This window comes from Talpa europaea, assembly GCF_964194135.1.
Source record: "Talpa europaea genome assembly, chromosome: 9".
NCBI lineage: Eukaryota > Metazoa > Chordata > Mammalia > Eulipotyphla > Talpidae > Talpa > Talpa europaea.
In genome coordinates this window covers 16,739,170-16,754,566 of record NC_140076.1, presented here as the reverse complement: position 1 = coordinate 16,754,566, position 15,397 = coordinate 16,739,170, and the positions used below count along the sequence as shown (strand labels likewise).

Here is a 15,397-nt window from a genome sequence, read left to right as displayed (position 1 = left end):
AGGATCACAAGAAATTACTAGTATTCTGCACCTACCTCCATCAAGGCTCCGGGATGCCCGTTTGCTCGCTGTGCGCTCAAAGTGTGGGGCAGGCCTGTCAATCAGAGCACTGTATTGCCTGGTCTGAGCCTGAGTTCGGCCACTATATCGAAACTTGGATCCCAGTGCAAGAAATTTGCTTTTAGGAATGGTGTCTGTAGATGTCAGCCTGGGGGGAAAAAAACATAAGAGTCATATATATTATCTTATTGTAATGAGACCATAAGATTAAAAACAAAATCAAGAATTCAAAAAAGCTTCAAAATTCTCATAGATTCCTTATAGTTACTAAAATGGATCTCCAACCAGGCAATCATTAATTCTATGTCATTTCTCAAAGCAACAAGTATAATTCACTTTTGGCCTATATTAATATCATCTTACATCTGTAGACAGGGCCTTATGGGTTCAAAATACTTTTATAGCACTGGACTATTTTTACTATATCCCTCTATGTAGTCTCATTTTATAGATACAGGAAGTTGAGCCTCACAAAGGGAATTGCTTAAGGTTGTTGTTAAGAGATTGGGCAAATAGGGTCTAAGTTCAGAGTTCATTTTCCATTCTATTAAAATGATAATCTTGCCAAGTACACTCCAAACTTAATTAATACCCCGTGACCTACTTTATATTTTTGGTATATTATCTCCTCAGTTAGGTACCCCATCTTTTTCCTATACAGTATCCCATGCTCCCTTTTGTCACAGTATTTATTACTGCATTGATTTGAAACAATTTATGAGCTGGTCTCCCCTATGAACTGTGAAGTCTCTAGGGGTAAAGGATAAAAAATATGACTTATTCATCTTTGTGTTTTCATTTCTGGCATTGTGCCTGGCATGAATTTGGCATTCGATAAATGTTTCCTGAATAAATACATAAATCACTACATGAAATGCTATCAAAAAGAAAGCATTTTTTTTACATTCGAATACTTAAACATTTCTTTCATATAATGAAACATATTCCTATGCCTTATTTTGACAAAATGGATTTATATATGCTATCCTGCTGTTAAATATACTAGTCACAGCTGAATTCTGTACTACAGACATTAAACATTGAAAATAACTGCTCTTTTTCTTACCCTTTATAAAAATTCTAATTTGGAGGCTGGGATATTGATTATAAAGAGGGGATGTTAAAAGTATAAAAAAATCATAAGCAATAATTAAGATTCTTTAATTGGGCATAAAATGTACCCTCATGTTTATTTTGAAATGAGAATTGAAGTATTATTTTTCCTGACTTTTCTTCTGTCCATAGTGTTATAGAGCTCAGTGTGATACGAAGATACAAGTAGAAGGAAAGGATATCATAACTATCTCTCTTGAGAGCCATTCATAATGAGTCAAGTTTATTTATGACTAGGTCTAGGATTTGCTTCAAAACAGTCAGAGAAGTAGTGGGAAGGAGTGGGTGGGAAGATAGGTGAAATAAAATTGGCCTTGGGGTGATAATTATTGGAGCTGGGTGATAAGTACAGAGTTCATTATACTACTATCTTTACTGTTGCTATGAATGCAATTTCCCATAATATGGAAATTTTCTTAAACGCTGATAATAACCAGCTATCTTTTCAAGAAAAGCAATGACTCATCTAAGGTCTATTGTCTCTGCTAGATATTATGTACCATCTGGACAAGGACACAAACTATCTTGCGGTATATTCCCAATGCCTAGTACAGTGCCTACTCAAAGGATAAGTACACAGAAAATGCTTGGTAAATGAACATCAGGCATTAATGATGTAGCCTCTTGAAAAGCAGGGCAGTGGAGACTTTCTTTGTCTTCTGATTACAGGATATAATTGGCTTCAAGGATAGTTCTCTATGCACCCTTTCTGAGATTGATCAGAGTCAGGGTAACAATACACTTTCTATCTTTAACCTTCTTGTATAAAACTCCCCACAGAAAGTAGTTAAGTGCTGAGACATTCCATGTGGAGATAAGTCAGTGTCTCCCCTGACAATCTCAGGGCTCCTGGAAGAGTCCTCACTTTACTCCTCACTTCTCTCTTCCTTCTGCCATATCACGTGGAGCACATGTTTCAATCTAGAGGAAGAAGACTAGATCCACTGTGCCTTGCTTAAGATGATCTCACCTGAACTAAATAAAAGAATGCCAGCCAAACAAAGAAGAGAATTTCAATAGAAAGCTCAAAATAGAAATATGCACAAATAATTTGTCCTTGAAAAATACTTAACACAATACCTGAAAAATGTGTGGTGCTCTACACAGACTTTCCATAATTTCTTAGCTGCTCGATAACTGGGAAGTTTGAATCCAATGGTACTTTCATACTGTTCTTGCTATAAAAACAGAAATAAAGATGAAACATGAAATATTATTTGACCAGAATGATACAATACCAGAGAAATACAGTCCTTCAGAAGAGGTCATTGGGAATAAAAAGAGTACTCATAGTCTAAGACATAAAATATCATTAAGTTTTTCCCTACTCAACAAAATAAATTTACTCACTGAGGGTGACTTTTTCCAAAGCAAGGAAGCCAGGGAATACATTTTATATTATTTATACATCTTATTTTGTTAAGAAAAACATACACATGCAAATACACTGTACATACATTTTTCCAAAACAAAAATTAAGTCACCTTCTGATTGTCTAGACACTGCTCTTCCTTAGTCATCATCTGCATTTGAGATTCTAGACTACTCAATGATTAGGGAATCGGGCACTGAATGATTCTTCCAATTAATCATAACTGTCATGTAGTAGTTTTTAGTAGTAGAAGCCAAAACCTTTGTCTTAAACATATTCCTATGTTTAAACCATATTCAAACCAGATTCTTGAATTATCAAATATCTTTTCTTTTTTTCCCTTTAATTGATTTAATTGATCTACACGCCCCTTTGATTAAGCAAGCCAATCAAACTAGAACTACTAGAAACACTGCCCTCCTCATCTCTGCCTTAAGCAGAGAGAGAGAAAACTGACACTTACTTCTAGTACCTACCATTGCCAAGAACACGAAGATGATAGAACATTATTTATGTTTTGATACATGAAGAAACTGAGGTCAGCGAAGTTATGTGCTCAGTCTCCCAGCTACTAAGTGGCAGAAGCAGAACTTCACAGTGTCTACTACATCATGCTAAATCTCCTACTGCAGTGGTAATACCACACTCCTCAGAAAACCTACAGTTGCTGGGCAGCGCCTGTTCGATCCCCAGCCACTGGCAAGGGTCCCACATGGCGCGCAGACCTCTCCTGCCACCCGCTGCTCCCCTCAGCAGTGTACTTCGTCCATCTGCCTTCTGCTCTCCCCTCTGGCTCTGGCGAATTCTTTCACCCTCCCATGCTTCTGACTGTACCCAGTGCTTGTATAAATAAATAAATAAATCTTAAAAAAAAAAGTAGCCCTAAGCTTTAAAAAAAAAAAAAACCAAAACCTACTGTTGCTTCTGATTGCTTTCTTAAGAATTCTGTAGTTTAGGGCCTCCCCGGTGGCGCAGCGGTTGAGCGCTGGGTTGCGAAGCTGCCTGCAGCCTCTGCAGCCGGTTCGATCCCCGGCTGCTCCCCGGCCACCGGAGGAGGGTCCCACATGGCACGCAGACCTCTCCTGCCGCCCGCTGCTCCCCTCAGCAGTGTACTTTGGTCCTTCTGCCTGCTCTGCTCCCCGCTCTGGCTCTGGTGAATTCTCTCACCCTCCCACGCTTCTGACTGTACCCAGTGCATGTATAAACCAAACAAACAAACAAATAATAAATAAATAAATAAATAAGACATGCCTCTAGAAAATTAAAAAAAAAAAAGAATTCTGTAGTTTAGTATATATTATATAGTTGACATTTAAAGAAAACAGATGTTCTCATTTATTTACTGATATTTGTGCATTAATTTTTTGTCTTCCCACATTGAAACCTAAGATCACTGAAGGATGAACTGTGTTGTTATATTCCTAGCCCATAGAACAGTGTCTGGCACAAAGAAAGTCCTTAATAAATATTTGTCATCTGAATGACCTTGGGATTTGAATTCTTTGTAGGAAGACACTGATGGTTCCATGCTAGACACAGATAAATAATAGCAAACTTCATTGATAATCCTTATTCAAAATGTTTAAGGCTACATATTCAGTATTTCCATGCTCTAATAATGAGTCATTTCTCACCAGCAGATGGTGATAGTTACACAAAAAAGCCACTTATATTAGTCTGATGCTTTTCTGTTTAGGGCTTTTATGGGCATCTCATTTGATCGTCAAATCAAGCATGACAAAGAAGGTGGCTGAGCTTTAGGGTCATGAAGGGTCTTTTGCTCAATAGCAAACAGAGTAGGAGCTAGAAACCCTTTTCTTGCCCCTGCTATGCATAACAACTCTTTAACATAAAAGTTAAATTGCTGGCATTAGTATATCCTGAAATTTGATCACCAACTGAGGTATCTGGTATAGAGCTGAAAATGCTACTCTTAAAAATCTAGACCTTTACCCTAGAACATATTCTTAGTAAACACTTGAAACTATACATATAAAAAAATTCTAATTATACAAGGTAAGGAATTCACAGTACAAAACATGCATTAACTCCACAATTTAAAAATTTCATGCTATTTAATTAAAAAAATTTTTTTTCCATCAAGTTTTTACCTATAGTAAACAAGGAACAAGTTTACCAATCCAAGTTTCACTTTGGTTATGGGATATTTCTTTAAATAAAGTGAAATGTCCAGAAGATTAGTGGTAAGAAAGAGAAGCAGCATTAGTCCTGATAGACTAATTTAGAGAACAGAATTATCTGCTCCTAAATATTAGTAGTTAGTAGTAGAGTGACCTCTTCAATGACATGACAAAGAAAACAGGAATGAAAAGATGTTTTAGGCCTGGTCTCTGAATCAGGAAAAAAGACATGTGCCTTTTATACCTCTCCAGGTCGAATCTTGATGAAAAAGCTGCTACGTTTGTAAGAAATCTTCAGCACTTTGGGCCAAGGAAAGCGGTTAATTCTCAGCTTATCTTTGTAAACCAGAAGGCCACTAGAGCAGACACCTAGAATGATATCCACTCCCTCTAGGTCCTGAAAAAGAAAAGCATTGGCATTTGTCTTAAATAAAGTGCACAATACATTGCTGACTATTAAAAGATAATCTACAGGGGCCTCCCTTGTCAAGGGGCTAAGCACAATATTATGAAGCTATTCGCAGTTTCTGCAGCATGAGTTTGACCCATATGGCACAGCAGACCTCTCCTGTTTCACCCGCTGCTCCCCTCAGCAGTGTATTCAATCAGTCTGCCTGTTCTGTTCCCTACTCTGTCTCTGGTGAATCCTCTCACCACCCCCCAGCACCTCTGGCTGTACCCTAGTTCTTGTATGCATAAATAAATAAATCTTTAAAAAAATTAAAGATAAACTACAAATGTCAACCACCACCAGCAGTTACAAAGCATATAAAAAAAAATAAAACTTAAACTAACAATCATAAGCCAGATGACTGTTCGGGCTATGTAAAAATGTTACCATACAACATTCCAGAAACATCAATGTTCTTACCTATCCCAAATGTCTTTAAAACATCCAAATCAGTCTCAGTAATTCTATTTCTGTAATGTATTCCAAGGAAATCATTCAAATCTCAGAAAAGGCTTCATACATGAAAATGCTCAGAGTGTTATAAGAGTGAAAAACTGGATATAACCTAAGTATCCAAGCATTAGGGTTAAATTACTGTCCATTCATTCACATAGCGAAATATAATGTGGCCATTAAATAAATACATAAATATATATATATATATATATATATATATATATATATATATCTCCAGCCTATCTTGGAATTCCTCCAGTGACAGAGAGCACGCAACCTTCTCAGGTTCAAATACATATATGTGATAAAACAAAGCCACATTACATGCATCTTTATTAAAGACATTTTTAAATTATACATTATTAATGTCTGTAATTTAAGGAAAATTAATTTCACCTGAGTCCATCTCTGCTTCTTTTCTCAAGGTGAGTAGAGAAACACATTTGTGCTACATGTGTTAGTGCAGCAAAATCGAGAAGTATTAACTATATATAGCTCCGATTTCATGACCATATAACAGAATTTTCCAGAATAACCCTCTTAAGTTCCTAAAGCCTCTGGGTATAACTATATCTCTATCTTAATTATATGTTTTGGAGATACTATCTGCTCTACATCCTCTGGGAAAGGAACATACTGCCTAAATCCTTCATCCTTTTCTAACAATTACTAACTTGACACCAGCCTCTAGCAGGAACTGAGAAGTAACAACTAAAAACTTCATAGAACAGACACACCTGACCTGATGTGCTGCTCATTCTACCCTCTGAGTGCTTTAGAGAGTCACAGAAGTTACAGTCAAAACACTAACTAGTGCAAAACAGTAAGGAGCAGCATCTTAAGAAAAACCAACAAACAATGAAATTTTACTATAATTAGTAGAGTTTAAATAAGAAAGAGACTTCAAATACTAGATATTAAGGTTGGGAGTGGCCTGAAAGATCACTATAGTCCAATCACCCACCAGATGTTTGTCCTTTTCTAAATTCCTACCAAATGATTACTCAGCCTATCTTGGAATTCCTCCAGTGACAGAAAGTACACAACCTTCTCAGGCAGTCTAGCCTGTCTCCGAATAGCTCTGACTATTACACAATTTTTCAAACTGAGCTGGATAGTATTTCCCTGTAGTTTCCATTTTATTGGCTCTAGTTTTATATTTTGAAGCCACAGTAAAATCTGTACTTCACATATCAATCCTTTAAATACACGAAGATAGATGTTTATGTCTTCCCTAAACTTTCTCTCCTGTGGGCTAAGCATCCTTATTCCTTTGCTTATTTCTGGACATGGTTCTGAGTCTCACCAACACACATCCTAGTTGTCCCTCTAAAGGAATCTCAGATCATCCCTTGAGCCCTTCCCCTCACAATTTCCTCAACTATTTCAGTAGCTGAAGATGAGCGAAGTCAAATGACTTCCATTAAGTATTCAGTTAAACTGTATTTAAGCATGGGTAGTATTAAAGCTCAATTCCCCATCCCAGCGGTCCTCAACAGAGATACTATGGCCCATTCTGTGTACATCAGAATCACTCGCAGAGCTTGTTAGAACAGACTGCTGGACTCCACCCACAGAGTTGCTGATCAGTATCTCTGAGATGGGGCGTGAAAGGTGCATTTCCAACAAGTTCCAAGATGATGCTAAACGTTGCCAGTTCAGAGATCACACTCTGAAAACCACCACCTCTGGCTGATAATTCTCACATTGAAATATGAATGAGAATCATTTGGGAAGTTCAGTGATTCCGGAGATTCTAGAATCTCCTCTCCAAAGTAATTCATTAAATTTGGGAGGACCTTAGGACTCAGCATATAAACCTTACAGGTGATTCTGATGTAAGTGACCTTGGCTGTAAAACAGGCCTTAGTGACATTCTATATTTTCAAACACACCTTCACATTTGATACTTTAGGAAAGTATCATTTCTTTTGCTCTATTTGCTCTATTTTTTGATCCTTACAGTATATGTACATGAAACTTCATGTGGTAGTAAAGTCACAAAAGGGCAAGTCAATTTATACTTTTGATACACTTGACTGATTCCATTGACAGACTTAAAAATTCCAGTAAGAACCCTCTCTTTTGAAAAACAAGCAACAAATGTTGGCAAGGATGTGGTGAAAAAGAAATTCTCCTACATTGCTGGTGGGAGTGCAAACAGGTCCAACCACTATGCAACGCTGTCTGGAGGTTCCTCAGTCTACTAAAAATGGAGCTACCATACGACCCAGCAATTCCACTCGTAGGGATCTACCCAAAGGACACAAAAACATTGATTCAAAAGACCACCTGTACCCCTATGTTTATTGCAGCACTATTTACAATAGGCAAAACCTGGAAACAACCCAAATGCCCAAAAAGATGTGGTACATATACACAATGGAATATTATTCAGCAATCAAAAATATAAACTCATGCCATTCACAACAACATGGATGGAGCTAGAAGGAATTATGCTCAGTGAAACAAGCCAGAAGGAAAAAGAAAAATAATTGGATGGTTTCACTTATAGCAGGAATATAGGAGAACCAAATAAGACAACAGTGTAAAAAACCAACAACAGTACAAAACACAACAAAGCAAAAATAGACAATTATAAATCAGAGACAAACTGCAGAGGAGGTGGAGGGAGGGGGATCAGAAGGCGGGAGGGAGGAACACAGGGGACTGAGGTGATGGTGCACGGGTGCATTGGTGAAGGAAACTCTATGGGGACTACACCTGAGGGGGTAGGGGGAAGCAAATATTGTTTAAAAATGAACAATGATGTAAAAAATTTTTTAAAAATTTAAAAAAGAACCATCTCTTTTGAATGTTCTATACAACCCAAAGATTGATATACATTCAATGCATACATATGATACACCTGATTGATTCAATTGAAAGACCTAAAATTCTAACAAGTGCTACTGTTTATTTTGAATACTTTATAATAACCCAGATGAAGGTACTATGTGACAAAGGTCTGATGCATTCATATTGAAAATGGCCAAGGTTATCTTTACCTTTGCTTTATGAAGGTCAACACCATACATTGACAACTTTTTGGCATTCTCAAGAAATTCCAAGTCAGCCTGAGCTGGAGTCATGGACCTTTGAAAAAACAAAGATAAAAATGCAATGTTATAGTGTAACTGTACTTTATAAAAATATGCTCGTAAATACATGTATTATAAATATTGACATATAGATCAATATATATTATAGATATATTTCATGGTCCTGAAAGTGGAATATTATGGAAAAGGACTTTTCACACCTGTGTCTAAATTATTGAAATATTTCCCCCAAAAAGGACATCTTAGAGAAACACAGTCACCAAAAAGCTATAAGAAAAAAGTTTAAAAAAAATCCAACATACAATTTAAAGCTCTTAAAGCTCTTCACCCATAATCAATTCAGTCCCTCCTATTCCTCCCTTTTTCTCCAACTCACATAAACCCTCCTCCTGCTAATTTTATTTTTGTTAAGGCGGTGACCAAATTAAATCCTTTGAGGGTATGGTACAATTTACAATATCCTCTTAGCTGCCTTTTTCTCTATCAACCTCTGAATAAGGTTATTATGGAAATTAACCAGGAGGGCAGCTAAAGTTACTTAACTGGGGACTTACTGGGGGCAGGCTTGATGAAAAGAAAATTTTTGGTAACAGATGGTATCCTGCCCACTGATCTACACAAAATAAATTGGTTAATAGACACATGTAGATAATGGGACTGCTTTTTCTGTTAGTACAATGTCCCCATTAGTAGGCATACAATGAATTAAATTTGTTTGAAACAATTAGTCTCTCTGCCTAAACACTGTGATGGCCTTTCCTACTCCTTTATAACTTTTTTCTTGAAACTGCTGATGAACTAATGTTTTAAGAAAAAGATAACACTCTTAGGGCTGCACAATTCGGAATAATCAAGTATAAATTCATAATAATAATGCAGCCACATCCCCAAAGAAAAATCGTGTAAACCCCTCTTTCCCGTAAGACTGCCTCAAGCTAAACAAAGCAGCAGTGCCCAGTTCATCTAATAGGAGAAAGTCTCTTCCTAGCCCATCTGTCTTTACCCTCATTAAAAAGAACAAAGGGTTCCTTGAAACAATAATGAAAAAGAGAGTCAACAGATTTGTTCAAGACTTAGCTCCCCCAACCCCAACAAACGTCTAAAGCGTAACACCTGAATTCTATTTATTAATGGGTCTGAAATTGAACACATAAAACAGGAGAATAATTAAATTAACCCATATTCAAGTCATTGAAAATATCTCAGGAAAGTTCTGTAGTTCACCCCTCTCTATCCCCATGTAAAGAACAGACTTATCTAGTTAAGATGCACCCAGTCAGTTTATGTCTTTTGTTGTTAGTAGTATCAGTGAGTTGAATTTTAAGATTTTGAAACTAGAATGGAGCTTGAAGATTATAGAGTCCAACAATTTCACTTCACTAATGAGGAAATAGGCCCTGAGGGATCACATGGTCTTGGGCAAGTTATGACTCAACCACATCTTGGAGCTGGAGCCCTGGCTCCTACACTTAAGGGTGGTGGCCCGTGTCTCCCTCCATTTCCTAATAAAGTAAGAACCACAATACCTACTTCCAGATACTAGGACAGGCAATGTTTTTTTTTTTTTTTTAAACTTTGCTTACTGAATAAATGTGACCAGTAGGAGCAAACGAGTTAATGATTGTGAGACTACTTTATAAAGTATAAATGTTTATTATTGTAACCTTAGTTTTTTGATGGTACATAGGCTCATAAAGAAATTTTGACTGCTTGAATATGAAGACAAATGTTAAAATATTAAATGAAGTAATCATGATAAAATCTTCCCTATACTCATTCCTTCAACTCTAAGAACCATATTAATGGGGTCAATTTAAATTCAGATAAAAATTTCAAACTATGTAAAAAGATACTTTCATAAATAAGTATGCTTTCAGGACCCCCTGGTGGCTCAGGCAGTTGGGCACCGCGCTGTGAAGCTGTCCGCAGCCTCTGCAGAGCTGGTTCGATCCTGGCCGGCCAGCGAGGGTCCCACGTGGTGCGGCAGACCTCTCCTGTCCCACCCGCGGCTCCCCTCAGCAGTGTATTTCATGAGTCTGCCTGTACTGTGACCTGCTCTGTCTCTGGTGAATCCTCTCACCCTTCCACGCATCTGGCCTATACCCCGATTCTTGTATAAAATAAATAAATAAATCTTTAAAAAAAATAAGTATGCTTTCAAATTGTATTAAGGGCAGGCAATAAGGACGGATTTTTAACTTTAAAACAATAACTTTTTGTTAATTGAAAATAATACTTGTATTGGATGTTTGGCTAACACTTGCATTTTTTTTTTTTAAGATTCATTTTATTTATTTATACGTACAAGTGCTGGGGTACAGGCCAGGGTGTAGTGGGCTGGTGAGCAGATTCACCAGAGACAGTGTGGGGAGCAGAACAGGAGGACTGACTGGAGTACATCGCTGAGGGGAGCAGCGGCTGAAACAGGAGAGGTCTGCTGTGCCATGTGGGTTAGCTCCCTGGCCAGGGATAGATCTCATGCTGTGGTGGCTGACGACAGCTTCATAGTGCTGAGACTTAATCCTTGCGTCACCAGAGAGGCCCTTGCATTTATTTTTTTAATATAATTTTTAATTTTTAAAAACACTCTTAAACTTAAAAATTACAAATAACTTTCTCCTCAGAGTAAATTGCAACTTGATGATCTGTCACTCCAATATGTCAGTATAAACAAATGTCTATAAACAAGGACATTCTCGTACATAACTTCAATACAACTATCAAAACCAGGATGTTAATGTTAATGCTATCTAATACTCAGGTCTCAGTAGTTTAGCTAGTTGTTTTAAAAATATTCTGCATAGGGCCTCCCCGGTGGCGCAGCGGTTGAGTGCTGGGTTGCGAAGCTGCCTGCAGCCTCTGCAGCGCCGGTTCGATCCCCGGCTGCTCCCTGGCTACCGGAGGAGGGTCCCACATGGCGCGCAGACCTCTCCTGCCGCCCGCTGCTCCCTTCAGCAGTGTACTTCGGTCCTTCTGCCTGCTCTGCTCCCAGCTCTGGCTCTGGTGAATTCTCTCACCCTCCTGCGCATCTGACTGTACCCAGTGCTTGTATAAATAAATAAATAAATCTTTAAAAAAAAAAGTCATCATAGATATAAGATATTAATCACAGTATGATACCACTATTTTCTGCTATTTGGCTTCACAGAAGCAGCCAAGTATTTTCTTATACTACTTTACTAATTGTCCAAAGATTATATTATCACTAATAAAGTTATTTAAAATTATTAGAAAATAAAAAGATTATTCCCCTTTAATCCCAACATTCTAACGAAATATTTGTTTCATTCTATTACTTGCTTTTGTATGTATATGTATGAATATATGTATCTAGATTAATAATCAGAATATAAATAGAAGTATTTAATAATGTGTTTCAGTTACAATCACCAGCAAGGTGAAAGTGGTGTATTTAGTGACCCTAGACATCAGTACATTGAAATGTATACACTCGGACTTAAAAACCAAATTTTGGCAGTTCTCTGTGGAAACAATGTGTCTCCAAGAGAGTAGGGTGATTCTTATAAGACTATTGATATGTAGATTGTAAGCATTAAAGCCCTGCCATGGTTTTCATGACCGAAGTACTGGAACCTACAGGGGCAATAAGGTACCCAGAATTGGGTGCCCTGAGTTAAACCCATCTAATTTGAAGTATCCCAATCATTGCAAGTCCTATTGCAATCACTCTGAGGAAATAGGATGGTGCAATGGCTGGACAGAATATTTGTTATTATCATGAAAAAGCCTACCAGGAGCACTCTGGATTTTTCTCTTAGCAGTGCGATGCTTCCGAGTATCACAACGCAACTCATGTTGACATAACTCAGTAACTTAAGATCAGACATTCACATTAATAAGTTAAAATAGCTTATAAAGTTAGTTATAGCAAGTCACTCAAATAACTACAGTAGGAAGAAACACAAATTATTGTGGCACTTTAATATCAGCTAGCATGTATTCAATTTTTACTATGTGTAAGACTAAGTTTGTCCATAATTATTTATTCTAACCCTATCGATCACTCTTTTTCCTCTGAAGTAGTCATCTCCATCATACATACAAGGAAACTTGAGGCTCAGATAAGTTAAGTAAATTACCCAAGGTCAGAAGTCAAGGACCAAGCAGAGCCAAGATTTCACCCCGTTTAGTCTGACTTTAAGCCTTTCCTCTTGATCACTGTATCATATCTCCCAACATCACCAATTATTCCCATGAAGAAAAGCAGTGAATTAGATATAGATTTCTAAAATACTTTCAGGGTCCTCTGTCATCTATCCACATAAAACTCTCCCAAGTTTCGAATCCCTGCTGTAAGGACCTTAAACCACTAAATACAGTACAATATGTTTAAAATCCAGATTAAAAAAATAAGGCAATGGTAATAATAGCTACCATTCATTGAGTACCTACTATGTGCCAAACTATATGCTTAGTGTTCTACCTTATTTGATGTCTTATAACACACTTTACTCTGTGAGAAAAATTGAGGTTCAATGGGCCTAAATGACTTGTCCAAAGAATTGAGAAAGAACTGACCTCACACTGACTGTTTTCAGACTACTACATTCTGGCTAAACAAACACTGAATCAATCCCAGGTCAAGGACTTAAACTTATTGCCAAAACAAAGAAACAAACCCGGGAGATGTATTTACCTGTATGATTTATGTAGTTCCGTGACCTTCTCTTCAAGTTCCTTGGTCTGATTTGGGGCCAGTTTAAAGTCACTGACATAATCTATCCCATGGAGCTCTGGGTCATAGTCTCCCAGCTCAGACTGGATGGTGTAAGAACCCAACAATGCTAAGGTTGCAAAGGAACAGGGCAGGCGTCCTGCAACTATGTCCTGCCGGAGCTGAAGACATAAATAATACCTACAGGGAAAAAAGAAAGAAAAAACATTACTATGTCAGCAACAACAGTAACAAAATACAGAGAAAAAGGAAGAAAAGGGGAAAGAGAAGGGAGAAGAAAAGAGAGATTAAGTAAATCTGAGATAATAATAATTGTTCAATCTAAGTAGAGGGTCTTAGGTTGTTCATTTTACTATTATTCATTGTACTAAATAATAGTACTATTGTACTATCATTTTTTTCCCTTTCTCTGTGTTTTAAATTTTTCCACATAAAACATTAAAAAATTATGTTTGGCTTATGGTTAGAAAGCAATTTAGAAAGAAAGGAAGAAAAGTTGTGAAAAGTCTGAAGGAGGTAAAAAAAATATTCTTGAATGCACTAAGTACTATATGTATTAAGATGAGATTCAAGATAACACAACTCACATAAAAATTATATATCTACAAATATACAGATATGTAGGCATATATGTGTATATATATATATACACCTAGGTCTAATCTTCACAAAAAAACTTGTGAGGTGAGTATCATTACCAGATTATATATATGAGGGCAGCCCCAAAGGCTAAGCTTGCTCATTGTCAGATTGTAATAAAGGCTATTTAACTCCAAAATTGGGCTCTTTCTTTTCTGTATACTACTTTGCCAAATGTGTAGATACTGTCTTTCATATACAAAGATAACATTATTAATACTTTTTCAATAGAACATGAACATTTTTGTTATGTTTCTCCTCTAAGAAACTAAGTTGCATGCACCTTTCCACACACTATCATCTTGTAAAACTGATTCCACCTGTGTGCTTAATTGCTGGCCTTCAGATGAGGAAGAACACAGTTCAGTCCAACAAACCACGGAGTGACCCTCCCTGCATGGCAGACACTCTTCTCAGTCAGCAGGGTATTCACACTGATGGCCCTGACCTCCTTGGCACTTGTTCTAACCAACTGAGTTGACCAGTTTAGATGTTTTACCAAACAGAAAAACTGGAAGATATGATTAAATGGAAAAGTCCTATATTAATTAGAATCATATTCTTGTTTGGACTATAATAAGATGTTGAATAGCATAAGCATCAATAATCACTTTTGCTACCTATAATTAGTCACTACATAAAATTTTCTTTTAACACAGAGCAAGGCCAACCAAGCCACAGACTCATTAATATCTCTAAAATGTCGGTGATCAGGAAATATTTTTAAGAATTTGTTTTATTTTCTGTATAATAAGCCTCAATGAAGAAAGATGAATAAATAGCAACTTAAGAGACAAATATTACCGGCAAAAAAGAAATAGCTAAAACAATTAAATAAGACAACTAAAGAAATAACTGACAGGAAAACGTTGGCATCACAACTCCAAGAATGTACTAAGGATTACAAAAAATAATCTTTAAAAATGGTGTAGACAGGGCCTCCCCGGTGGCGCAGCGGTTGAGCGCTGGGTTGCGAAGCTGCACGCGGCCTCTGCGGCGCCGGTTCGATCCCCGGCTGCTCCCCGGCCACCGGAGGAGGGTCCCACATGGCGTGCAGACCTCTCCTGCCGCCCGCTGCTCCCCTCGGCAGTGTGCTTCGGTCCTTCTGCCTGCTCTGCTCCCCGCTCTGGCTCTGGTGAATTCTCTCACCCTCCCGCACTTCTGACTGTACCCAGTGCATGTATAAACAAAACAAACAAACAAACCAGCAAACAAATAAATAAAGCATGCCTCTATAAAAAAAAAAAAATGGTGTAGACATTTCACAGTACTTAAAGAGCTTATTTGGGTTATTCCCTGGAGCGATAAGAAAACTGAGGCCCAGAGGTTCTAAAAGTGTCTGAAGTCAGATAGTTATCAGCAAAATTAAAACTACAAAACACTTTCTCAACAAACAACACTTCAATG

General features: G+C 37.4%; 1 protein-coding gene across 9 annotated transcripts in view; it reads right to left on the bottom strand.

Annotated features, from left to right (window-relative positions):
- EPB41 (erythrocyte membrane protein band 4.1) overlaps nt 1-15,397 on the bottom strand; it is a gene marked incomplete at both ends in the record, with an annotated part of 80,342 nt that overhangs the window by 51,243 nt on the left and 13,702 nt on the right. For all 9 annotated transcript variants that reach the window (XM_084243136.1, XM_084243137.1, XM_084243138.1 and 6 more), the window contains 5 exons: nt 36-208; nt 2,254-2,351; nt 4,931-5,083; nt 8,602-8,689; nt 13,313-13,531. In XM_084243136.1, coding sequence (XP_084099262.1) covers nt 36-208; nt 2,254-2,351; nt 4,931-5,083; nt 8,602-8,689; nt 13,313-13,531 — 731 coding nt within the window. The remainder of the gene's footprint in view (nt 1-35; nt 209-2,253; nt 2,352-4,930; nt 5,084-8,601; nt 8,690-13,312; nt 13,532-15,397) is intronic.